The sequence below is a fragment of the Vanacampus margaritifer genome, chromosome 13, assembly GCF_051991255.1.
Source record: "Vanacampus margaritifer isolate UIUO_Vmar chromosome 13, RoL_Vmar_1.0, whole genome shotgun sequence".
NCBI lineage: Eukaryota > Metazoa > Chordata > Actinopteri > Syngnathiformes > Syngnathidae > Vanacampus > Vanacampus margaritifer.
This window is the reverse complement of record NC_135444.1, coordinates 24358047-24382276: the sequence shown is the minus strand read 5'-3', so window position 1 is coordinate 24382276 and position 24230 is coordinate 24358047. Positions and strand designations below refer to the sequence as shown.

Sequence of the window (24230 nt, the reverse complement as noted above, 5' to 3'; positions counted from 1 at the left end):
GCCCCCGCCCCCCCCCCAATCCCAACCCTGTGTGTGTGTGTTTGTGTGTGCGTGCGTGTGAGACATCTGGAGGTTGCGTAGCCACCGTCAGACCGCTGCTGTTGCTATGGGACGAGCTGCCGCGTGTGGACGGGAGCATTCGCGCGAGTTTGTCTGACGTCCGTCGCAAGACCGCCGCCGCCGCCGCCGCCGCCGCCGCCGCTGCTGCCGCTGCCGGTCAGTCCCTTCTCGTGTCTTGTCTGTCGCCTGCGACGCGTTTGGGTCGTCAACCTGACAAACTACCACCAGGGCAAAATGGGGCCGATTGCATGTGACAAGTCGTCCAGTCAAATGGTTCAATGCGATGGGAAATAATCGGAGCGTGTCGATGTCCCGGCAAGCCGGCGGGGGGTGCAAAAACTAATCTTGCATACTGTAAATGTCTGTCCCGTTACAGAAGTTCACATACCTTAGGGCAGGGGTGGCCAAGTCCGGCCCTGGAGAGCCTCTATCCAGCCTGCTTTCGACGTCTCCCTCCTCCAGCACACCTGAATCAAATGATCAGGATCGTTATCAGGCTCATTTGGTTCCGAAAAAGCCTTCCTACATCTGAGGGTCGATTATTAACGTAATTGTTAGTTGCAGTCTCTTTTTGAAAAGATGTAAACACTCTCCGTGCATTTGTAAACGATTGCGTTTGTTTACAGCCAAATTGTTAGCACAAGCAATTGAATTTACTTGTAAAAGGGAAATCACGTTCAAAATGTCCTTTACGATGATGCGTTGTGTTGTATGCGCCCCCACTCGAGTAAACGCGCTGTTGTGATGAATATTGCCTTCGTGGAAAATGAATTAAGCAGAAGGTCAACACATTTTTTTCCATCTCAGAAGGGGCGGCCATTTTGTCACTTGCTGTCGACTGAAGATGACATCACAGCGCTGGGCGGGCTCAGATCACTAGCGCCGCGGCTCACCTGTTTTCTGGAGCTGAGACATGATTGGTTGTTACAAATGTGACATCACTTTCAAATCGAGTCATCTTTATTGATCTAGTTTCAGTCGACAGCGAGTGACAAAATGGCCGCCCTCTGAGACGGCTCAAAAACATGTTGACATTCAAATTCAAATTCCACTAACACAATAAACTCATTATTGTCAAGAAAAATGTGGACTTTACGTTCCTTTCTATTAAATAAGTCATGAATATTTTGGTTAAAAAATAAATCATTCCTGTGGTAATTAGTGCTACTAGTTCAAGTACAAGTTTTTGTGTACCGAATGGACTAAACGTTTTCTTTTGCTGTGAGTCCAGCAAATTCCTTGTTTGTTTGAACTTGGCCAATCAAGATGATTCTGCAGTGGTGTGTTTTTAATCTTGGTGCATGCTGGGAAATCCCCCTGCCTGCCCCCCTGCCTGCCCCCCTGCCCGCCCCCCTGCCTGCCCCCCTGCCCGCCCCCCTGCCTGCCCCCCTTCCTGCCTGCCTGCAGTCAGAGAGTGAGGATAAGATGTGGCTATCAGCATACCGTGCAGATGATTCACATCAACATTTGGCCACTGGAGTCTTGTTGGACTTTTATGGCTCAAAATATATTTAAAAAAAAAAAAAAAGGTTTCCAGGAAAGTATGTTTTGATCCAAGATGTCCTGGTTCTTGAGCAACAGGTTGGCGAGCATGTCCTTTCTCAAGCATTCCGTCCCGCCGACACCCAGCGTTCTGCTGGCGCTGGCCGGGCTGCTGGTCCTGGGCCAGATCCCGGCGGGGACGCGAGGGGAGGAGCCGATCGGGCCGCCCGAAATCGCCGCCGCCAAGTCAGACCCCGGCGAATGTCCGGCGGACTGCAGCTGCACGGCCGAGGGGGCGGTGGACTGCGCCGGAGTGGACCTCACCCAGTTCCCCGCAGGGCTGCCGGCCACCACTCGCCAGCTGGCGCTACAGGTGCGACCCGTCAGCGTCGATATGTGCGCAAGCGGGCGGGACCAACTCGTGTGTCTTGTCTCCACACCACAGAACAACAAAATTGAGGAGATACGGGTGGAGCACCTGTCACACCTGCATCTGCTGGAGACCCTCAACCTGCAGAACAACTGGCTCACTACAGACGGTCAGGACTTTCCTTTGAAATGGCTCCTTCCTCTTCCACAACAGTCCAATAGGTGGCAGCACTGCACGTTACCAATCTAAACTGACACGGCAACACAGCTCATCTACTGGACCTGCTGGCTTATCGGCCCGGGTTTGGTCCCAATCAAAGTCAATTGTAACATCAACCGATGAAAAGGCACGGACTGACTGACAGACGAACATCCAACAACAACCAACAACTTAGTGACAAACTAATCAACTGACCAACTGACTAATTGACTGACAAACTAGCTGGCTTGGAAATCAACTAACGGACCGACCAATGGATCTACCGACTTACTGACAACCAACTAGTTGGCTGGTCAGTCTGATGATCAACCTACTAACCAACCGGCTAATGAACCAAATGTCTGGCTAAGTAATGACCAACTCACCAAGCATCTTGCTAAGTAACTGGCTTCTCTTCACCACAGCTCCATTTGGGGCAGCATACTGGGCGACACGTGTTCTGAGGTTTCGGGGGTTCGAATCATGACTTCTTGATTCCTGTTAGCATGTTCTGCATGTTCTGCATGTTGGCGTGGCTTCTGCTTTCCTTCCATGTTCCTTCCAAATTCCAGCGTGTGATGCGAGTGTGGACGGTTGTTTGTCTTTAAGTGTCCTGCGATTGGTTGGCAACCGGTCCAAGGGTTTACCACAGCCTCTCATCCAAAGTCACCTGGGATCACCTCCAGCTCATCCACACCCCTAATGACGATAACTGCTACATAAAATGCATGAAGTTGCCAGACTATTGGAAGTAGAAAAGTTGAAGGCGACGACTCGATGTTGTCTTTCCAGGCCTGGAAGACGAAGGTTTTGAGATGCTAGAAGAACTGGCGTATTTGTACCTGGCCAACAATCAGGTAGTTACAACTTCTTCCTCACTTGAAGCGCCTCAGAACTCCTTCTATGAGTTCCGGCTTGTTCTGAAGGCTTCCTTTCCAAGTGTCGTCGTCTTGCTCTTTCCTCACCGAACGTTTTTCAGATGTCCTCAAGATTCCATGCAAGGTGTCCTCTTGTTCTTTCAGCTCACCTCGGCACCGAAAGCTTTGCCGCCCTCGTTGGTCAGTGCTGACTTTGCGGCCAATCAGCTGACCAAGATCTTCCCGTACACGTTTGGCTACAAGCCAAACCTGAAGTACGATTGTGTCCTTCTTCTTCAAGGTTCCGTCCGATGCGTGTCCTCACATGCAAACAAATGTCCCCAGGTCCGTCTATCTCCACAACAACAAGCTGACGGATGACGGGCTTCCTGATCACATGTTCAACGCTTCAGACAACCTGGAGATCCTCACCATGTCCAGCAACTTCCTGCGGACCGTACCCAAGAACCTGCCCCCAAGCCTGTACCGTCTTCACCTGAAGGTCCTTAGCCGGATGCTTTTTGTGCTCACTGGAGAACCCCGTTGACGTCGCTGCGCCTTTTTAACAGAGCAACAAGCTGGAGAAAATCCCAGCCGGAGCTTTGGACAGCTTGCAGAACCTACGAGAACTTTACCTGCAGAACAACTTCCTGAGCAACGAGGGCATGGACAACGAGACCTTCAGGTAGGGACGAAGCTCACATGGGGAGTGTCCAGACATGCGGTCCGAAGACGTCTTGATGTCTTCCAGCCAACTGAACAGCCTGGAGTGCTTGGACTTGTCCAACAACAACCTGAGCGTGGTGCCCAATGGTCTGCCCCGCAACCTGGTGCTGCTGCACCTTGAGAAGAACGCCATCCGCAGCATCCCCGCAGACGCTCTCAATTCTGTGCGCAACCTGGAGTACCTTCTGCTGCACAACAACAAGCTGCGCTCGCGCTTCATCCACCCGGCCGCCTTCCAGGTAACCTTCACCTGCCGTCACATGACTGAAGACGCCAATTAACCCGAGGCAGGACTTCGTTGAAATTGAGTGTGGACTGCACTTGACTTGCTTCGGGGGGTTTTGCCACAGTAACTTACGACTTACTAGAACCGATTGGCCAGACCAGAGATTTGCTTGTGATTTCAGAGCCGCTTCACATCAAGTGGTCCGTCTCCTTGACTCGTTTCTTTGCGTCCCCCCAAGGGCCTGAAGAAGCTGCACACGCTTCACATGTACAACAACCAGCTGGAGCGCGTTCCCAGGGGTGTCCCTCGGCGGGCCAAGACCCTCATGCTGCTCCACAACTCCATCTCGGAAATCGGCCGCAACGACCTGTCGCTGCTCTACACGCTGACCGAGCTGAACCTGAGCTACAACCAGCTGAGTAACGCCAAGCTGCACCGCGACGCCTTCCGCAAGCTGCGCCAGCTGGAGACGCTGCATCTGTCGGGCAACGTCCTGCACGCGCTGCCCGTCGGCCTCCCGCGCAGCCTGAAGGTGCTGGAGGTGAAGAACAACCAGCTGGCCTCCGTTCCGGACGGGGTGCTGACGGGCATGGACAAGCTGCAAAAGCTCATCCTCAGCGAGAACCAGCTCAGGCTCAACTCCGTCTACCAGGGGGCCTGGATGGAGCTCAGCGCGCTCACAGTGAGTGTTGATGGGGCGGGGCGGGGCCGGACGGGTACGGGGGTCTTCGACACCGTTGCTGCAGGGTGGTCAGACTAAAGTCTTTAGGCCTTTTCACATGGTAGCACACGGATTCATCCGTCTGTACCTTTCACGCAGACCTCAGTGAAGCAAAGTCGGTGACAGGTGTTGACGTTTACAACCCGGTCTTGACTTTTCCACAATCCCCTTTCACGCAGAACACAGAGAAAAGCCAGCAGTGTGAAAGTTTTCCACTGCTTTTGTTCCGGTTACTTGGTGACGTTTCATTGTTGTCCTTGTAGACGTTGGACCTGTCCAGCAACCTGCTGTCGCACGTCCCGTCCGACCTGCCCGAGTCGTTGGAGTACCTTTACCTGGAGAGGAACCGCATCTCCAGCATTCCCGTCTCCGCCTTTGAGGGCACCCCCAACATCAAAGGAATTTACCTGCGGTAAGACCGCACCAAGTAGCATTAGCACAAAGGCTAGTTGCGTGCAGAGGGTACTTGGACCAACGTAGACGTGGCCCCGGGCAAGCACCTCTGGGGCGGGGGGCGTCCACTGCACCGGCCAGCCCCAGAGGTGCCACAAAACAGTTTTTGTCTTTGTATTTTTAGCACTCTATAATGTACTTTATAAAAACAACATAATTAAATAGAACATAAATAATTCAATGCTTAAATGCTCAAATCCAATTCAAAACTGCTCCTCGTGCTATGCCCATCTTGGCCATCAGGAGGCACTGTAAGATATAAACAAAGAACAGTCGACTTCTTCTCCTACCGCTACTCAAGTGACTCAAAAAGAGGATAAAGAAGAGATGTCTGAGTATTGTTTGTGTTTTCATCGTTGCTAAAATTTCAAGGTTAGCATGCGTTTGGCGCTTTGCATTCTTTGTTAGCATGAATCTGACAGCAAACACCGTATTGACAAAAGTATTGGAACACCGACAAGAAGCAGAAAGTATAGAAAATGCAGAGTTTGGACACTCATAGGAAGTTTGCTCAAAAGTTTTCGTCAACTGCGGAATGCAAATGTGGAGTCTGGACAAAAGAATAGGAACACCTAGAGGAGGGATGGGCAACTGTGGCCCCCGCCCACATTCTAAGTGGCCTCTTGACTAAAGAAGACCCCCAATTATTATTATTATTTTTTTTACAAACCCCAAAGATTTTTCAGAAAATGCTGATAAACAAATAACTAAATGAACTGAAAAATCATTGCCCGTCCCTGATTTAAAGGAAGTCCGTAGTAATTGGAGGTGGGAATTGATGAAAATGCATGGAGCTTGTACAAAAGTATTGGGACACTTCAAGGAAATGGAAAAGGGAAGAAAATGTGGCATTTTGACAAAAGTATCGGGACAAGTCCAACAAGTGAACCAAAGTGCCGCAAACTCCATCGAGCATTGCCAAAGTTGGATGCACATTTGTCCAAAATGTCTTGAAGATGGTCAGCTACGCATCTGATTGCGAAATTGTTGAGGAGCTGTGTTGTGTCCCAACACTTTTGTCCGTCTCAAGCAAATGCAAATCATACTCATGAAAGCGTCTGACCTGACTCGCAAGGTACAACCGTCTGCCGGCGTCGGCGGTGGACGAGAGCTCGCTGGCTCACCTCAGCCAGCTGCAGGTGCTGGACATCGGCGGCGGCGGGAGGGCGGGCGGCGGCGGAGACGAGGACGAGGAGGACGATTTTGGAGGACGGAAGCCTTCCTGAGACATTCCTGGTGCGGGATACCGGATGAAAGTTAGCTTGGGCTGGTTGGATGTCGGTGCGAGCGGATGCATCCACATGGACTGTATATCACATCTGGTGCGTTTGCTTTTGTCTGGCAGCATATAAACAAGGCGGCAACTTACCACCGCCACACTCGCTGGTTTTGGCTGCTTTTGACGCACTGCGAGCGACTACATGGTTGCGAGTACGACGCTACCGTGGCCGAGCTCCTGCATGACTCCATTTCCTCGCCTAGCAAATCAAATTCCTTTTGTCCTTCCAAATGAATTAAAATGACGTGAACGTGGACCCTGAAAGGTGAACATCTGCAAACAAAAAAACAGGGTCAAATAAATCCCCCCAAATCTGTGAATAATCACCATTAAAAAAAATACAAATAAACTTTCTCGAAAAGAAATAAGCAGTAAGCAATGAATCGGGTTCCACGAAAGAAAAAAGAAAAAAGAATTATCTGCAAATAGGTGAATCCCGAACAGCAAATATAAATATAAAGTTGAATCTAGAAAATGAAGCTCAACTAACATTACTGCACATGCTGTATTGCATATTGGATGTGTGCCTTTAAGGGGCGTGGCCCATCTGAGCAAGAGCTGTGGCCGACAGCAGATCCTTGCGAATGTTGTCATAACAAATACCTTTTATATCAACAGCTTAACAAAAAAAACTGCATGCACATAAAAAGTCAATCCATTTTTAATTAGCATCAATATAGTCCAAATACGCTGACGGTTCGCTCGTGCCTAAGATGTGCTATGATTTAATGCTGATGAAAAGGACATTTTCAACAACAACAACAACAAAACAAAAAAAGCCATTTGACCGTGTTAACATGATGAGAAAGAAAAGAAAACATTTTGGTTGCTGTGCTAAGGTTAGCTGTTAGCCAAGAGCCGTTTTCCGGCTGCAGCCCACACGGACGTGCGGACTTCATTGACAGACGTACGGACGGGTGGAGCAATTTGATTGGGGTTTTCATCTTCAGGCCGTGTCTTCATGACTCCATCATTAGCGAGGGAACTTTTTTTCTCCACATCCAAGAGCAGCAACATTTTGGTTGAGACGTCCCTTTGTCAAAAACGCACGGCAGCAGTTCAACCGTGCGCAGGACTGGCGAGCGAGTCGCAGCGCCAAGAATCTTAAGGCAGAATCAAACGTGTGACTTTGTCCCTCGTGGATCCACAAACGCCGTCCTAGCAACAGGAGTCCGGCTCCAGGCGTGGTTCTGGTTCTGGTCCGCCTGGAGAACATCTGCTGGACCTCCAAGACCTCAAAGAACAGCGGCCGTCGCCGGCCTTCACACGTTGGTCTCCAGGCCGTTCATGTCCACCGCGCAGTGCTCCTTGTTCTTCTTGGGCTGCCGCGGGGGGACGCGCGGCTTCTTCCTGTCGGGCGGCGGCCGCAAGCCCTCCTCCAGCTGCATCAGGCGCGCCACCTCGGGCGGGACCAGCGTGTGCTTGGACGGCAGCCGGTAGTTGCCGTTGGTGTTGTGGCAGTTCATGAGCGGGGCCGTCATGCCGGCGCCGGGGTGGCTCTCGCAGATGAGCGGCACCTGCGCCGCGGCGGGGAAGGCCAGGTAAGAAAATGACAAGATAAGCGAGCAAGCATCAGGCCAGGAAAGCACAAAGCAGGACGTGACGAGGTCAGGAGAGAGGACGCAGGAAGTGAGGAAAAGGATACCGGAAAGCCGAGATGGGAATTCCCGGTCCAGAAAGTAAAAACCCCGCCGCAGTTGAGCTGCAGGCGCTCGTACTCAACCGCTCATTACGAGAAGCGCTTGTGGCTCAAGCCAAACTCTGGCAGGGTTTTCACTTTCTTGGCCTGCTTTTCCTATCTGTGCAGGAAACACAGACATATAGTGTACAACAACCTGGATGGCCTCTCGCAAAGGGCAGCCATCTTACGTTGCCAATGTTACCGATTTTTTTCACTGAAAACACTTATCTATGTGCACCAAAACTGCCAAAATCAAAAAACATATAAATAACAGATAAAACCAAATATAAAAAAAAATTGAATTGAAAAATTAAATACAAAAGAACTGACATAATTGGAAATAAAAACTATAAATATATAATGTGTGTATGTAAACACAAATACACACTTCGGACCGCCCCCCTCATTTGAATAACAATCCCTTTTGCGTTTCAGGCTGACCTTGTCATTTATGAAATAAATAAATATGAGAGAAGAACGTTTTTATTGATTGATTGACATTTAATTCTATTGATATATTTATTTATTTATCCATCCATTATCTGAACCACTTATGTTATGTATCTTTAATTTTTCAATTGCGGCTATTTTTGTATTCATTTTTACTTTATTTATTTATGTTTACAGTGTACATATATTTTGTTGTTTTCATTTCCATTTATAGAATTTTGTTGTATTAACTTTGGAATTCCGGAACGCAAAATGGCTTCAGTTCTCGCTACGTTGTAGCATCGGCAGTCCAGGATCTTTTTATGCGCGTGACAGGAAACGAGGAAGCAAGAAACCAAGAAGACAAAAGAAGGCAAGACGCGAAGACACAAGACGCGAAGATTGTTGCAGGAAGCAGGAAGTCGCAATTGAAGGAAGAAGAATGGGAAGAATTGTGAAGTGAGGAAGCTGAACGAGGAACGCGAGCGCTCACCCCGTCTCCCTCCTTAATGAAGTCCTTCCTGCAGATGTGCGCCATGATTCCGGTGGCGAGGGCGTCGCCCATGACGTTGACCATGGTGCGGAATCGGTCTCTGCCAAAAGGCGACATGCATCACAAAGGCGTTCCCGACATTTCCCGCGCAAGCCACTTACAGCGCCCAATCCACGGCGATGATGAGGCTGATGTCGTCGGTCGGCAGTCCGACGGAGGTCAGCACGATCACCATGGTGACCAGGCCCGCTTGGGGAATGCCCGCCGCGCCGATGCTGGCGGCCGTTGCCGTGATGCTGGCAAGGAAGGAAGGAAAGAAGGATGGTCAACGGATGGCGCAAGTTTGAAGAGTGCATGCCAGAGCAACAGGTGGCGCTGTAGCCCAGATCGGCACAAGTCGCAGGGACTGCGCCTTGCTGGACGCCCGCCCCAGAACTGCAAATAGGACAAATTATGATCCCAAAACGCTGATATCAAATATCAAATCCAAAGCGGAAAACTGTGCAATACAGCAAGTGAAGTGAAGGGTCGAGGATGTCACAAAACAGGAAGTAAGGAAGGAGGTGCGAGGCAGCAGAATCTGAATTCGGGAAGGAAAAATTGCGGCTCCGGGAAGTGATGTGGGATGGAGCCATTTGATGCCCCCCCCCCCACCTGATGGTGATGATCTGCCCGAAGTCCAGCTCGTAGTTGTTGACCTGCGCGATGAAGATGGCGGCCACGGCCTCGTAGAGCGCCGTGCCGTCCATGTTGATGGTGGCGCCCACGGGCAGCACGAAGCGGATTATGCGCCGGTCGATGTGGTTGTTCTCCAGGAGGCACTTGAAGGTGATAGGCAGCGTGGCCGAGCTGACCGCAAAACACAAACACCAGGACGCTGAGGACGCTGAGGACGCTGAGGACGCTGAGGACGCTGAGGACGCTGAGGACGCTGAGGACGGGAAGTCCGCGGGTCCAGACGGATACCTGGACGAGGTGGCCAGGGCGATGAGGAGCGCCTGGAGGATTCCGCGGATGTAGACGATGGGACTCTTCTTGGTGATGAAGAAGTACATGGCGGGCAGGATGAAGAGGCCGTGCAGCACCAGGCCGAAGACCACCGTGACGGCGTAGAAGCCCAACTTCTTCCCCATGGCCGACGGGTCGCTCATCTCCAGGATCTTGCCCGCCACCAGGAACACGATCCCGAATGGGAAGTACCTGCGGCACGAGGAGGAAGGAAAACGGGGACGGACAAGTTCCATCACACACGGACGGTACTCTAATCGGACACTACAAGTACAAGTACTGCACTACTAGTTGGCCTTGTTACTACTTGTAAGCTAGTTACAAGATTTGAATGAAACTTGGTGTGCTTGTTGATGGTGACGGCACAACACCAAAGCTCAAATTTGAGGTCAGCCTGAGCAGGACTTTTGGAGCAAAAAGGGGCATGAACATATCTCGGAAACGACCGGGTCAATCTTTACAAAACGACGTTTGCTGGAAAAGGAATTCAATAAGGATTACGATTTGAGCGACATCATCCTCGAACCGTTTCATGTCATCTGTCTCGTGTTCTTGAAAATGTATCAACGTTTCAGAGATCATCCTTCATGAGAGAATTCAATTTCAAGGTCAAATTAGAGGTCAAAAATGTACTAAAATAGCCACCAATCCTCCAAATGAAGAATTTAGAACAGGGGTGGCCAAGTTGGGTCCTGGAGAGCCGCCATCCAGCCTGTTTTCCAAGTTTCTCTCCACTAACACACCTGATTCATGATCCGGATCGTTTTGCTTGCTGATGAGCTGATCATTGGACTCAGCTGTGCTGAAAGAGGGAAACGTGGAAAACAGGCTGGAGAGCGGCTCTCCAACTTGGCCACCCCTGATTTAGAAAAATGAAATCCCTTTTTTTGTGAAGATTGACTCTTCCCGAGATAGAAAGCTTCAAAGTAAGGCGGCCATGCTCCTTTTTGCCCAAAACGGCTCAACAAAACGTGAGATTTCGTCTTGTTTGCCGGCACGATCAACAAGTGCAGCAAGTTTCGTTCCGATTCAAATCTGCTTTGGGTCATCTGGCAAGGATGGACCACATTGGGTCACGCCGGACTTACCAAATTACGATGGCGACTATTTTGAGCACGGCCTCGTTCAAACTCTGGCAGAAGTTGACCAAGGCGCTGCCGTTTGGACCCATCCTGCCCAACATGATGCCTGCAACAAAGCACCGCCGCAACGCCGTTTTCCAATGCAGAGCGTTTGCCGCCGTGCCGCCGAAACGCAGTTGGTAGGACGCAAGCCTTACCCATCGTGGCCGAAAAGATGACGATGCCGAGGACGTTCATGCCGTCGCTGGTCCCCTCCCTGGTCTTGACCAGCACGTCGGGGGGCGGAGTCAGGTCCAGGGAGAAGTTCTGGACGTCGCTCCCGTTGTCATCCTGGATGCCGTAGATGAGCGGTCGCCGCGTGGCCGACTGGGATGGAGTCTGGGCCGAAGTGGGCTTGGTCTGCACTGTGTACTGGCTGCTGGTTCGATACTGACGGAAACAACAGAGCAACGCACATGTCGGAGGCTTTGGGGTCAAGATGGCGGAGGACAACGACACCGCGGAGAACCCGATGGAGGACGAGATGGACAAGATGGAAGTCGCAATGGCGAAAACAAAGTCTGGGCAGGTGACCAAAAAGATGGCGGACATGATTTGGTCAGCAAAATTGACCAGACCACAAACAACGCGACAAACGAGACGGTCAAGACGAGGGAGCAGATAACGAAAGAGGGATCAGGATGCAATGAAGGACAAAATGGTGGCCAAGACGGACCACACGAGCAACAAGGTGGGAGACAAAATGGCTGCCGAGATGTCTCTTTGTGTCACCTGTTGGAAGGTCGCCTGGACCAGGTTGGCCGGGAACATGTTTCTGCAGGATAAAGGCTAGCAATTAAAAAAGATGGCGAGACCACGGAGAGACTTGACACACGGCCGCGAGGTCACATGGTCGGCGGCGTGCAAGGCAGCACTCGGGTGTCCTGCAAATGCTGACGTGCGCCTGGACGGAGCGGCGGTCTCACCGGATGAGGTCGAGCAGCGCGTCCGCCGAGCTCATGATGGGCTTGCCGCTGTCCTCCGAGTCCTCCTTCTGGGCGGCGCCGCCCGGGTGAATGATGGACACCATGACGATGCCCACGATGACGGCCACGAAGGTGGTCCACAGGTAGTAGGACACGGTGATCAGGCCCAGCCGGCTGGAGCACTTGGCGTCCAGCGCCGCCAGGCCCGACATCAAACTGCAGCAAACACAAACAACAACGGGAGAAGCTGCTAAAGCGCTGCTGTACAAACTATGGCCCGGGGGCCATTTGCGGCCCGCCGTCCATTGTAAAGCGACCCAGATGAAAATGACATTTGCTACTAATAGATTTCTTTTTTATACTGTCAAACTTTTTGGATGTGGACGCGGCAAATAGGCATTAAGCTGGAATGGAGGTCACCTGAAGGTCAAACAAAGCCAAATGAGGGAAGCTTGAAGGTCATATGAAGGCAACGTGAAGGCGACGTGAAGGCAAAGAAGGAAGCAGCAAGCGTTGCCTTCATGCTGCCCTCATGTTTGTTCCCAATAAGTTGGCTTGGACGGCACAGGCAAAATTCTGCCTTCATGTTGGCTTAGTGGCTGCGTGTGCTGTAAATGCGAGGATCACTTTTTAATCCCCGCTGACGCACACACACACACACACATACTTGTCTTTGTATCATGGTGGGGACATCTCATTGACATGATGCATTTCCTAGCCCCTTCCGCTAATCCCAAAAATAAAAAATGATTGCCTGCCTCCATTCCTCACCCTAACCTCAACCAGAACCCAATTCTAACCTAAACTCTAAAACCAAGTCTTGACCCTCAAGAAGAGGTCTGAACTTGTGGGGACCAACAGAACGTCGCCACAATGGTCGTTAAAGCTGGAAAAACACGTGTGCATGAGCCCCACAATGTTAGCCGGGCAAGCCACAGGTGCGGACAGGCGTCCATAGACGGCACCGGCCAAAAACAGGCCAGCCAATCAAATGTGTGTGTTTGCGTGACGCCATCTTTGTGATCAACGTCACTCTTTTTCAAGTCCGGTCTCTCTTGGGCGGGATGTTGCATTTTTACTCGGTCTCCGCAGAAAAAGAGAGAGAGAGAAAAAAAGAAGACGACTTCAACGAGTGGCTTTTCTGACATCACGTCCGCTCTTCGCTCATTGGTTCATTCCGCCGTCTGTTAGCTCAGGTTTGCCCCGCCTCCGAAATGCCACGCCATAGGGTGGTTGATTTCCAAACTACCACAATGTAGCAAAAAAGCAGAGTGTAAAAGTGCGATGCGGGCACCTGGACACGACCAGAGGCAGAATCAACATCTTCAGCATCCTCATCAGCAGCTCGCCAGGAAACTGGAAATATTTCACTTCCTGTGAGGGCAGACAACACAAGAAAGGATGAAATGAGAGCACAAAATCGTTTTGTTGGTCATCATGTACACAAAATGTGAGCCAGCGGAGTTCAAGTACACCGTGGGGGGGGTTTTGGGACGGGTGGTCTTCAACCGGGGTCCCCCTACCCAATTGTCAGGCTTGGTCCCCCCAGAAAAGACACTTTCACTGCCTTCTGTGCTTGAATGTCTGAAAAGGCTTCACAGCCGCCCACAAAAAAGCCACTTTATGAAAACATCATCGGATAACAATTCACGTCATTCGAGGGAGAATTCACCAGTTTGTGCGTCACGATTTAATGCTTCACTTCATTCATCGCTGAGCCGTCTATGGCTTTTTGCATCATGTGTTAGCATCAAGCTAGCAGGGCCATCCTGAAGGCCAAGTGCCGAATTTTCAGCGAGTCACTTGGGTTTGCACTTGCAATCCGAAGCAAAACATCGGCACGGCGACCGCTCGGATCTTGAAAAGTCCGCCGTTAGCTCGATGGACGTGCCGATCGCAAGAAAGAAGACGGAACTCGGATAAGCCGCAAGACGGCTTGTCTTGTTGGACCAACATCGTGATGTCATCAAGTGACCAACATCACGTCAGCTTACTTACTAGTACTCTTAATACCATAGCACTAGTTAGCTGCCAGTACTAGCAGGGATAGTTATTACACTAGTTCAGAGTGCTGGTCAATACCAATACACTGGATCAGTGGTGCTCGAGCGCGGTCCCCGAGCACCCCTATCCAGCCTGTTTTCCAGTTCTCCCACAGCCAACACAGGTGTTTCAAATCATTAAGCAGCTGTGCATGAAGCCCCAAACCATCCTCAGCTGTGTTGGCTGAAGGAAACACGGAAAACAGGCGGTACTCGGAGACCGGGCTTCAGAACCAATACACTAGATGCTTACCAGTACTCGTTTCCTTAATACTGGTTAGTTATTCTCAATAGCACTCGTTAATACTGTACTAGTACGCTAGTTACTTGGCAGGCCAACTGCAAACTGCGCGTGCGTGCGTGCGTGTTGAGATGTAACCAGATGTGTGCTGTTGGTGTGCGAGTTTTGCGACGCTGCAGGCAGCAGGCCAGCGTTTGTGACTTCACAGCTGTTCTCCATCAGCTGTCGATTGGATTTGGACCGAGCAGCGCCACCGACACCCGTGATGGCGGCTGGCTGACTTCGAGGAGGTCAGGCTGCCGGCTTCAAAGGCTAAATATTCCTTCAGATGCCCTCTCAACTTTCAATTTCATTTTTTGTGTGAAGATTGACCCCGTCAAGAAGTTCCTGAGATAAAAGGATTGAAAGGCAGGCGGCCACGCCCCTTTATTTGGCGGACCGTAGCTCGCAAACCTCTTTTGCCATTGACCTCAAATTTGAGATTTTGTCTTGTGCCGTCACCATCAACAAGTACACCAAGTTTCGTTCCAATACACATCTGCTTGGTCCGATTTGGCGTGGAACCAGCCGCCCCTTACAATTCTATGTGGCCTCATACATTGGCTTTTGGCCGGTCGATTGATTTTGTTGTCGCCATGTTGTTGACGCGCGTCATGCGGGCGGGACGGCACCAAACCTCACCGATGAAAAGTTGGCCAACGTCAAGGAAGTCAGGAGACACGAGAAGGAAAGTGCGAAAGCGAGCTTGCGGCGGGGGATGAGGAAGAGGAGGACGAAGAGGAGGCGGCCTAATGGATGGCTGCTAAAGAGCTTTTCTGGCAGCCATTAAGCGGCCACGGCTTAGTTTTGCTGTGTGACAGCAGGATCAGCAGCCAGCAAAAACGCACGCACCAGCACACTTCGCATACACAAACACACACACAACTCAGCTTTATTTATAGAACAAACACACAAACATTCATCATCACACACACAATTACACAAACGCGCACACAATTACACAAACGCACACGCATCCACAGGTTCTCGCTTGACAACGTTTTATCCGTGTGGCTTCAGCCAATCAGCTGCCTGCCACGTGTAAACAACCAACATGGCCGACCTGACAACAAAGATGGCGGCCTGACCTCATGACACAACACACGATCAACTCAACTCGGGTCACTCAAGAATTGTGAACATCTGGACAAAAGGTGGCGAAAACAGCAAAATGATCCTCCCAAGACAGAGACAAATAGCAATGCGTCGTCTCATTTGAATTTGAAATGTTATGTTTCATTAATGGAATCCAATTCAATGTTTGGATTTTATTTCATCCTCCCCTATTGGCCTATTGCAATTTTTAAAGAATGACGCCAGTGAGGCGACGATGAAAGCGGTACCGGAATTAATTAGTCTTACCTAAACGTACAATTAATTTGAGTTTTTAATTGAAATGAAGAGAATTTTCATGGTCACGTTCAATGAAATATTTTGGCCGCGTTAAATGTTTCCGCTGGTCGTCGGCCGGCGCTGACCTGCTCGGAGAGTCGTCGGGTCCTGAGGAAGAATCCCAGCAGGCAGCCGATGACCACGGCCAGCACGGACATGATGAGGAGGCCATTTTGTTTGCAGACGTTCTTCACCCTCAGCCAAACGGCCTCCAGCGCCACCGCCATGGTCGCCCGCTCGCTCACCTGCCTGGCCCCTCCTCCTCCTCCCTCTCCTCCTCCCTCAGCACGCCATACAGGTGGCAAGATGCGAGCGACGCGGTCCCCGAACGCAAACAGGAAGTGAAGAAAAGTGACTTCCTGCTGATGCGCGGCTCTTCTACAGAACTTGCTGCCGCCTCGGCGTCCCGCTCATCCTCCCGAGCTGCTGTGGCACTCTGCGCTAAGCCGGCGCTTTCGGGGCCGAATGCTAACCCTGTGCCAACCAATCCCTGCCCGCCCCGCCCCGCCCTTCCCCAGCCCGGCCTGCTCCATCCATCAACAGCTGGCGGCCACGTCTGCGTGGGTGAACGTGTCCAATCCTGTTACATGGCCGCTGTAGTCAACGGTCTGAGGATGGATTAACATGGCCTGGAAAAAAATAAATAAACGTTACACCCCACTTCCGTTCCTTTTTGTGACTCTCCCAGTCTCTCCATTAAAATGGCCGCTTGAGGAGATGAGATTGAGTGACGCTTGACTACAAGCCTGTTGTCCCCAATCACTGAAACGATGAATCGAAGAACGGCTGGCAGGGCTACGCAATTAATCGCAATTTAATCGTGATTACGATTTGGGCTTTTCATCATCATAAAAACGTCCTTATTCAAGAAAAACTATGAATGTGCCGAATGGCGTGTTAAAAGCAAAACTTCTTCCTAATCTTTGAAAAACAAGCACAGTTGCAAATGTATTTTTCTACTCTTATTTTCTTGTTACGTGTATACTTTATGCATGGAGGGCACCACAGTGCCACCAAGAGGCCACCGTGCACACAGCGACAACTATTTATTTGTATTGATAGATTTTTCTTGCTTTTATTTGAGTATACTGTATTCTTATTTGACGTATTGTTTTTGTTCTTCTTTAATGTCATTTTTAACCTTGAGTTTTCAAGATTTTTTTTAATTGTCCTACCAACACACATTTCCACATGATATGGCACGACATTTGACAAGTGAGGAAGGTCCCAGATGTGCTCGTTTTACACGTATTTGCCACAACACAAGCCAGTGTGCGTGTGTGCTGTGTAGCCTAACTAGCGCCTGCCCTTATTTGTTATCTTTTTTTTTGCAATTGCACGCAGACTCCCCGCTCGCTAATCCCGCCCCTTTTGCCAATATTTCTCCCGGGGCCGAGATTACACGGGATTAGATTAGCGGCAACATGACATGACAGCCTGCGCTCATTCATTCAAAATCCGCACGCGCGCCACACTGACGTACGCGCGCATTGCTCCTCTCATTTTTTTTTTTTAATTTAATTAACCATATTCAAAAGTGTAAAAGGAATAACTACCTATAAGAAACTAATTGTAGATACGTTACCTTAGAGAGAGATAGAAGAATAAAGGAAACAGCAAAACCCTAGTTGAAAAAAATTGTATTCTATAACTCACATTTAGGAATTCTATATAAACATTTCAAGTGGTAAGTGATGCTGCCTTAATGTGGTATCGAAATTATGGTAAATACCATAAATCGAGCAGAAACTTCCACGTCAACGCCCCCTCATGTCGTATTTTCTACTGGACATCTGGGAATTAATTTTGATACCGAGTTTCCGAGTTGAGAGAATTTATTCAAGTTTCAACATGGCGGAGAGCGCCGAAGGATTTATGAATGGCAAGAAATATTAACACTTATGAGGGCGTTAACGTCCGCTAGCACAGCAGGTTGTTTAAGAATCTACACAAATACGTAGCATACACAATTTTGCTATAACAACAAAATCACATGGACGGAACTCGGTCGTAATTAGGAGTTTCCGAGTAGTAAGGTCCATTTTTCCCATAGCACGTGAAGGCAGAGTGAGGTTACACTCGCTGTCCATTAATGTAGCCGTAGTGCACTAGCGCCCTCTGCAGACCGCCTTTTCTCCAGCCTCCCGTCCCGTCCACGTTCAATCTTCCGCCACACAGCAAGACGCGCTTCTTCTTCTTCCTCGGGGAGAACTTGATCCCAAAGTCTGGACAGATACTGATTCTTGGTGGCCCGCCTTAATTCCTCCTTGTAAATTGTCAGTGAAAGCTGCATAGTAACTCACGAGTCCAGCCTGTTTTCCATGTCTCCCTCCTTCAGCGCAGATGAATCCAATTTTCAGCTCACCAGCAAGCTTTGCAGAAGCCTGATAACGACCGTGATCATGAATCAGGTGTGTTAGTGGAGAGAAACATGGAAAACAGGCTGGATAGTGGCTCTCGAGGACCCAACTTGGCCACCCCTGGTCTAAGGCGATGCACGGTGTGCAAAATCCAATCCATCTTCTCCTTCCAGTTGGGCAAAATCTTTATGATGATGTCGGCAACCTTCTTCCTGGTGTCTTCATCCTTGTCTTCTTTCAGCCCGTTGAGGCGCAAGTTCCATCTTCTTTTGTATTCTTCCAAATCCGATGCCTTTTTTCCCCCCACAACGGCTGAGCTTCTCCGTAAACTCGTTCTGAGACTCCTTGACTTGTTTTATTTCCTCTTCCATCGCCTTGTTCTTCTCTTTGAGATCTTTTATTTCAGCATTGTTGAATTTGACTGCTTTAACAAGGTCGCCGATGGCTAGCGTGTTTTGCTTCAAGTTGTCCCTGAACTCCTCCAAGGCCTTCCTCAGATTTTCAACCGCCTCCAGTATGATGTTGGCCTCGGCCACTCGGTGCCGGCTCTTCCTGTCCTTTTTGTTTCTTCAAAAGCACAGTAGATCTAACAGGGGATGTTGAAGCATTCTTGTGTTCCTCTTGTGTTGGTCTCCATGCTTTCTTGCTTGACGTAATCGCGACGAGGCCCACCAGACGTCAAAACAAAGAACTGACAGCAAGCGTGAAGGAAGCCTGCATGGGCTTCCAGGACCCCGAGGCAATTATTATTAAGACAAAGGGAATCCAACCAACTATTGAAGATTGATATATCGTTTTGAAAATAGCCTGCATCCAACTTTTTCTTTCCATGCAAAACACTGGAAAGTATGCATGGTGATTTCTTCACATTATTCTATTTTTTGACATCCTGTTCCGTGGGTTTTACGGGCTGGGAGCCCAAATCATGTAAAAATAGACAAATACATGCTTGAAATCATTTAAGTTGTCGGCCCTAAACATATACTCTATGAAAGTTTGACTTTTGAATGGAATTATGGAAATGATTAAACTTTTCGAGGATATTCTAATTTTTTGGACGAGCGCCTGCATTCCGATCAGTGTTCAAAACCAACATTGTGGTTGGAGGGGGCAATTCGCCCTCCCGAGCAGACGAGGCGATAACGCGCCAACCAGAAAAGACCACCGAAACAAAATGCATGGTTGTTGACGAAGAAGAACATTTCCATGGCGACAAAGGACGCAAACGTTTGGACTCTTTAGCTTTCGCTGCTTTTGGCTTCATTTCCAAAAGTATCACGGAGGCTGTGGAATGGGACGAATGGCGCGCTTAACGTGCTCATTAAAAAACAAAACAAAAAAAACGTGCTCATTTAGCTCAGCATGCGGGCTAACCAGCACCGGAGCGCAAACGTCGCGAGTAGAGCGTCATCAATGAGCGACAACAATGCGTCAGTTAGTGCTACTTAGCTTAGCAGATGTTATCTTAGCTGCCGACCGCCGACGGGATGTGGCGGCAGGGCGGCACAAGCGACGCTCTCGAGCGGGCTCAGGCGCTGCTGGCCGCCAAGAGCAACAAAAACCAAAACAACAACAACCGAGCAGCGGTCGTCGTCAATGCGGTGAGTCGGCGGCGGGTGCTCGGCCCTCTTTGGGCTTCAAAACAGGGGCAAAGGTTCAAGACAGGGCTAGGATTTTGATTTTGGGGGTAGGGGTGTCAATTTACAAACAATTGGGAAGTATACTACTTTTCACATGATATAAAGGACCAACTCTTTCGTGTGCATTCCACACGACCGCCCTACTCAGAGTTTGGCCTCCCCAAAGCTCACCGGTGCAGCTTATAGGTTTCTCATGATGCGGAGAAAACTGCAGACATGTTTTTATTTCTTTTCTTCAGGCAGTCATTTCTGAACATCACAAAATAGCTGTCACGCAGCTGTGCTGTATCAGTCATTTTGTAAAACTAACGTTTCAAGTCCTGCAAACTTTGGAGGAAGCGTCCTTCACGACACTACCATTTTCCTTTTGGGTCACTCTTCAGCATGACACGTGAAATGAAACCAATCAAATGGTTTGCAGGCTCACAAAATGGGCTCGGGTGGCAAAAGAGGTCATTGACAAGCTCGATATACGTTACGTTCGGGGTCAGCAATCCCGTCCCCAAATCGCCTATTAGGCGGAACTGGTCGGCCTGCCGCGCACGCGCCTGCCTGTCTAAGGTCTCCGTAGACTTCTTCGTCGTCACATCCGGTGCGAGTCCACGGGCAAAGAAGAAGAATCCGAGCGGAAAGGAATCACGAGTGTCTACTACTCAAAAGGAGGCGTGCCAACCAATGTGGCCGGCCGCGTGGGATTGTGGGATATGTTACTATTTTTAGCACAAAGGTGAGAACCCTCTATTGGATTGAAGTCAGCATAAAGTTTCAAATTAGGGTTTCAAGTTCAGGTTTCAAGCCATGGTTGGGGTTGCACTACAGACTTACGCTTCAAATCAGGATTTAAAGACAGGGTTTGGGTTTCAAACAAGGGTTGGCGTCCCAAATTAGGTTTACAAACCCAGAATTGGGGTTTTAAATTAGGATGAGGGGTTCAAGATGTTGGGTTAGGGTTTGCAGGTTCCTTATTGTGGGATCAATGAAGGTCATACGATTGGACTTGTGAAATGAGGCGGCAAGTTTTGCTTTTCAATCCTGTCTTACGTTTTCAAATGCGTTTTAGTCAAGCCTGCCTTGCGGTCTCGCTCACAGGACGGCAAAAGCCTTTTGGCTCCTCCCAGCGGGAGCGACGTCTCGTTGGACATGGACGATCTGTCTCCGCTCAACTCGTCTCGGGAAGGACGCGATGTCGCGCCGTCCCGCTCGCCGTCCCGCTCGCCGCCCCGCTCGCCGGCGGAAGATGCACCAGCGGGAGGAGATGGAGGAGGAGGACGGCGCTTCCTGAAGAAGCCAGCACCTCCGATGTCGCCGGGGTCACATGACTTGAGGTGTGTAAAGGTGGGCGGGGCTAACTGCTCCAAAACGGCAGAATCAGTTCTTCAAAAATTCCACCCCAAAAATCTTTCTTGTTCCTATTTCCTTTATTCCTCCTCATACTTTTTCTTCTCCTCCTCTTCTTTCCTTCATTTTCTCCCTCCATCAAATCTTTTTAAGCGCTTGTTTTCACGAGGGACTCCATTTTCTCCTTCTCTTCAATTCCCTTCCTCTTTAATTCATCTTCTCCTTTTCTCTTCCTTCTCAAGCTTTCTTCTCCACTTCGCTCAATTAGCTCATTTTGTAGCGATGTCGTTTTGTCTTTGAGAACTTTCCTCCTCTTCTGCAGACTTTTTGCTTTGATGTTGGACTCGTGTCGAACGTCAAACTTGTCTTCCTTCCACTTGTTCAGAGCGCAGCCGTCGTCCAAGCCGGGCTCGCAAGCGTCCGCGCTGAAGAAGCTGGCCCAGATCGAGAATCGCGTCCACAGCCATCAGCGAGAACCAGAACCTCGGAACCCGACCCCAAGATCGGACCGGTCGTCGGCCTCCCGGCCCCGAGGGCGAGCTCCCGCGCTCTCCTCCTCGCGGTCGGGCAGTCCGGGGATGCGGAAGAAGACGCGGGGGTCACCAGAAGATCCTCGGGGGGGTTCGAGCCCCCCGCCCAAAAGCGTGGACAGTGACGAAGAGGAGGTGATGAAGCTGGTGGGCGAGCACAACTTGAGCAGGTCGTCATCCAGAACCAGAGCGGGCCCGGTACGAGTCCTCCTTTTCTTTGCCGTCAGACTTGAGAGCAGTTCCCAATCGCCGCCTGTAGCACCCGATGCCCTTTAGTCAGTCGGCCATTTTGTAGTGCGAGCTTGTCAACTAGCAAGACGACAAGATGTAAACATTCTTGCTACAAAGACGTTTCTCGTGGACGTTTCCGGAACGATGCAGATCCTGGATATGAAAATTAACGACTTTTTTTTCTTCCAGATGTTCAGCCGAAGAAGTCCGAGGTCGGCCCCCCCTCCGGCCCGCCCCCCCTCTGGAGACGCTCTTTCCTCATCGGCCCCCATCGCCTCCTTGGAGCGCGGCAGCCCCAGTCCGACCCACCCCTCCGACTCGTCCAGGTCGGCCCCGGAGGAGGTTCTGTCACTTTTCTGTCGCTTTTCACTTTTCCCGCTCGGATGCGACGCCAGCCAAGGTGAGACGGCGCGCGCGCGCACGCACATACATGGAAAGGAAACACATTGCCAACGAAAAACACGCACGAGTTGCTTTTTGAATGTTTCAGCGGACTTTTGTGTGAACGTGAAGACATTGGAAGATGTTGGCTCCGCCCCCCTTGAAGACGCTGGTGGCGAGACAGCAGAAGAACAAACGCAGGTCATTTTTGTCGCTCGACAGCGAAAGTGCTAACAACGATCACACGTGTTTGTAGCGTGTTGCCACCTTGTCAGGTGTGTGTGTTGCACGTGCGCAGGTGCCGGATGAGCGAGACGGCGTCTCGGACTGCGCGGCCGACTATGAAAGTGACTTTGAGAGCGTTGGAGGGATGGAAACGGGTTGGCATGGCAACAGTGGCCAGGTCACACACGCACACACACACATTTGCTTCTAAACCCAAATGAACTGACATGCGAGTCATGTGACTTGCCACGCATGTGACCTAGTAAAGTTAAGAAAGTGTTTCCATGACACTTTTGGGATCTACTTTTATATCGACATGTATGAAAAGCACCTCATGAGAGCATCAAAACGTATTCGCGATATTTGAGTTTTTCAAAATTCCTGTTTCCAATCCATGTCCAGTTTTCACATTTCTGAGGGCAAAGGAAACACGCTTGCTTGGTTGGTTTGTTTGTTTGTTTGTTTGTTTGTTTGTTTTCCCCCAGAAGATTTCAATGTCGCTAATTGCAAGTGGTGTTGCGGTGTCAGCAGGACTTGAATGAATTTGCTCACCAATTGTTGGTTGAGGTCAGGAAGTCACTGAGGGTCGTCGGATCGCTTGACGAGTCCATCAATAAAAACGAGACGGATCTTGCCAGCTTGAAATCAGCCACAAATAACTTTGAAGAAAAGAAAAGAAACTAACCGAGAGGCTGATTGTCCACAAACAGACTTAAGGCAGCCATCTTGCTTTTAACCTTTGACCCTAGCAAGCAGTGCAGTTCTCAATGCAGTAGCCATACCTGGCCACTAGGGAGAAAATTACACAAAAACACCACAGACAATAAGATCAAAAAATACCTTCAAAGATAATCTCTCACACACACCACTCATGCACATCCTCTCTCACACACAGGTGTCGGAGCACCTGCTGGGCCACGAGGAGGAAGAGGAAGCGGGCGGGTTGTCGGCGCTGGTGCGAGAGCATCATTCATCCAAAGCCAGGACGGAAAGTGAGGACGCGACATCGCCGCCGTCATCCTTGTCGTCGGCGTCATCATCGGCGTCCTCGTTGGCATCTCGCCGTCAAACACCTCGCGCCAGATCTCTCGGGCGCACGTCCTCATCTTCATCCTCGCCATCGGCCGGCGAGCGTTTCAAAGACGCGGCGGCGCAGACGGACGTGTGCTGGCCGCGGGGGTCGTCGGCGCCCGCGCCGTCGTTGCCGCTGACCGACCAGCTGAAACGGCGGCTGGCCGTCACGCGCAGCTTCGTGATAAGCAGCCGCAGGAAGCGCGACGGCGTCATCGACAGCCTCGGACCGCCCGCTTACACGTACACCACGCTGCGACAAACCATGGACGTAAGGAACACACACACACAAACTCTCCCGGGTTTGTACTCACATCAATTCTTCTTTGCTGGCACAGGTCATCAGTAAGACAAAGGCAGCCAGAATGAGTGATGCGCGTACGTGACTGGTCGTCTTGGACGTCTGACCCTGAGAGCGTCGTCGTCGTCGTCGTCATCATCTGCCCAATTGGGACATTGTGATGCCTTTTGGATTATATTTGTGTGTTTACATGAAGCACTTTGTCAATAGATGACGACAAGATCATCGTTCGCAATCGTCATGTGAAATGTTAAAACAGCCAAACGTGACCTTGAAATGTGAAATTAAACAAGCAAGTTGATTTTGAGTCATTTCTGAAAAAAGTTATTTCACCTCAGTGTGATCAAACGGTGGGGCTCATTTACATAATCCCGCCCCCTACAGTTTCACCACCCACTAATGGGCAGTG

At 50.2% G+C, this 24230-nt stretch overlaps 3 protein-coding genes across 6 annotated transcripts; 2 read left to right on the top strand and 1 right to left on the bottom strand.

Annotated features, from left to right (window-relative positions):
- The first annotated feature begins 63 nt into the window (after positions 1–63).
- podn (podocan) lies at positions 64–6475 on the top strand. Of its 3 annotated transcripts, none has more exons than XM_077583778.1 (11): positions 64–1915; positions 1988–2081; positions 2903–2967; positions 3133–3242; positions 3313–3469; positions 3537–3652; positions 3719–3932; positions 4158–4601; positions 4904–5052; positions 6169–6329; positions 6439–6475. In XM_077583778.1, the coding sequence occupies exons 1-10, from the start codon at positions 1619–1621 to the stop codon at positions 6317–6319; spliced, it is 1797 nt and encodes a 598-aa protein (XP_077439904.1). In that variant the 5' UTR covers positions 64–1618; the 3' UTR covers positions 6320–6329; positions 6439–6475. The 3 variants fall into 3 exon arrangements, with proteins under 3 accessions (XP_077439904.1, XP_077439903.1, XP_077439905.1); XM_077583779.1 differs by having other exon boundaries at positions 67–216; positions 1642–1915; positions 6169–6475; XM_077583777.1 differs by having other exon boundaries at positions 6169–6475.
- Positions 6476–7015: 540 nt separating this feature from the next.
- Positions 7016–16228, bottom strand: LOC144062408 (excitatory amino acid transporter 5-like). 2 transcript variants are annotated; one of them, XM_077583774.1, is made up of 11 exons: positions 15831–16226; positions 13325–13404; positions 12031–12246; positions 11837–11879; positions 11263–11494; positions 11072–11171; positions 9942–10175; positions 9630–9824; positions 9137–9271; positions 8976–9075; positions 7016–7889 (listed from the first exon to the last, which is right to left on the bottom strand). In XM_077583774.1, exons 1-11 carry the CDS (start codon positions 15969–15971, stop codon positions 7635–7637), a joined length of 1731 nt encoding a protein of 576 aa, XP_077439900.1. In that variant the 5' UTR covers positions 15972–16226; the 3' UTR covers positions 7016–7634. The 2 variants fall into 2 exon arrangements, with proteins under 2 accessions (XP_077439900.1, XP_077439899.1); XM_077583773.1 differs by having other exon boundaries at positions 9630–10175; positions 15831–16228.
- A 3089-nt stretch (positions 16229–19317) lies between these two features.
- Positions 19318–24122, top strand: c13h19orf44 (chromosome 13 C19orf44 homolog). Its single transcript, XM_077583781.1, has 8 exons — positions 19318–19705; positions 20834–21069; positions 21468–21810; positions 22033–22243; positions 22334–22425; positions 22523–22627; positions 23345–23791; positions 23859–24122. Exons 1-8 carry the CDS (start codon positions 19592–19594, stop codon positions 23904–23906), a joined length of 1596 nt encoding a protein of 531 aa, XP_077439907.1. The 5' UTR covers positions 19318–19591; the 3' UTR covers positions 23907–24122.
- The last annotated feature ends 108 nt before the right edge of the window (positions 24123–24230 follow it).

Coding starts and splice junctions, on each gene's coding strand:
- podn (XM_077583778.1), top strand. CDS start 1,619: ATGTCCTGGTTCTTGAGCAACAGGTTGGCGAGCATGTCCTTTCTCAAG. Junction 3,653..3,718: donor ATGGACAACGAGACCTTCAG/GTAGGGACGAAG, acceptor GATGTCTTCCAG/CCAACTGAACAGCCTGGAGT. Junction 4,602..4,903: donor TGGAGCTCAGCGCGCTCACA/GTGAGTGTTGAT, acceptor TTGTCCTTGTAG/ACGTTGGACCTGTCCAGCAA.
- LOC144062408 (XM_077583773.1), bottom strand. CDS start 15,971: ATGGCGGTGGCGCTGGAGGCCGTTTGGCTGAGGGTGAAGAACGTCTGC. Junction 9,272..9,629: donor GGGCAGATCATCACCATCAG/GTGGGGGGGGGG, acceptor CTTCCTTGCCAG/CATCACGGCAACGGCCGCCA. Junction 7,890..8,975: donor TCATTAAGGAGGGAGACGGG/GTGAGCGCTCGC, acceptor GCCGCGGCGCAG/GTGCCGCTCATCTGCGAGAG.
- c13h19orf44 (XM_077583781.1), top strand. CDS start 19,592: ATGTGGCGGCAGGGCGGCACAAGCGACGCTCTCGAGCGGGCTCAGGCG. Junction 21,070..21,467: donor CCGGGGTCACATGACTTGAG/GTGTGTAAAGGT, acceptor CCACTTGTTCAG/AGCGCAGCCGTCGTCCAAGC. Junction 23,792..23,858: donor CGCTGCGACAAACCATGGAC/GTAAGGAACACA, acceptor TTGCTGGCACAG/GTCATCAGTAAGACAAAGGC.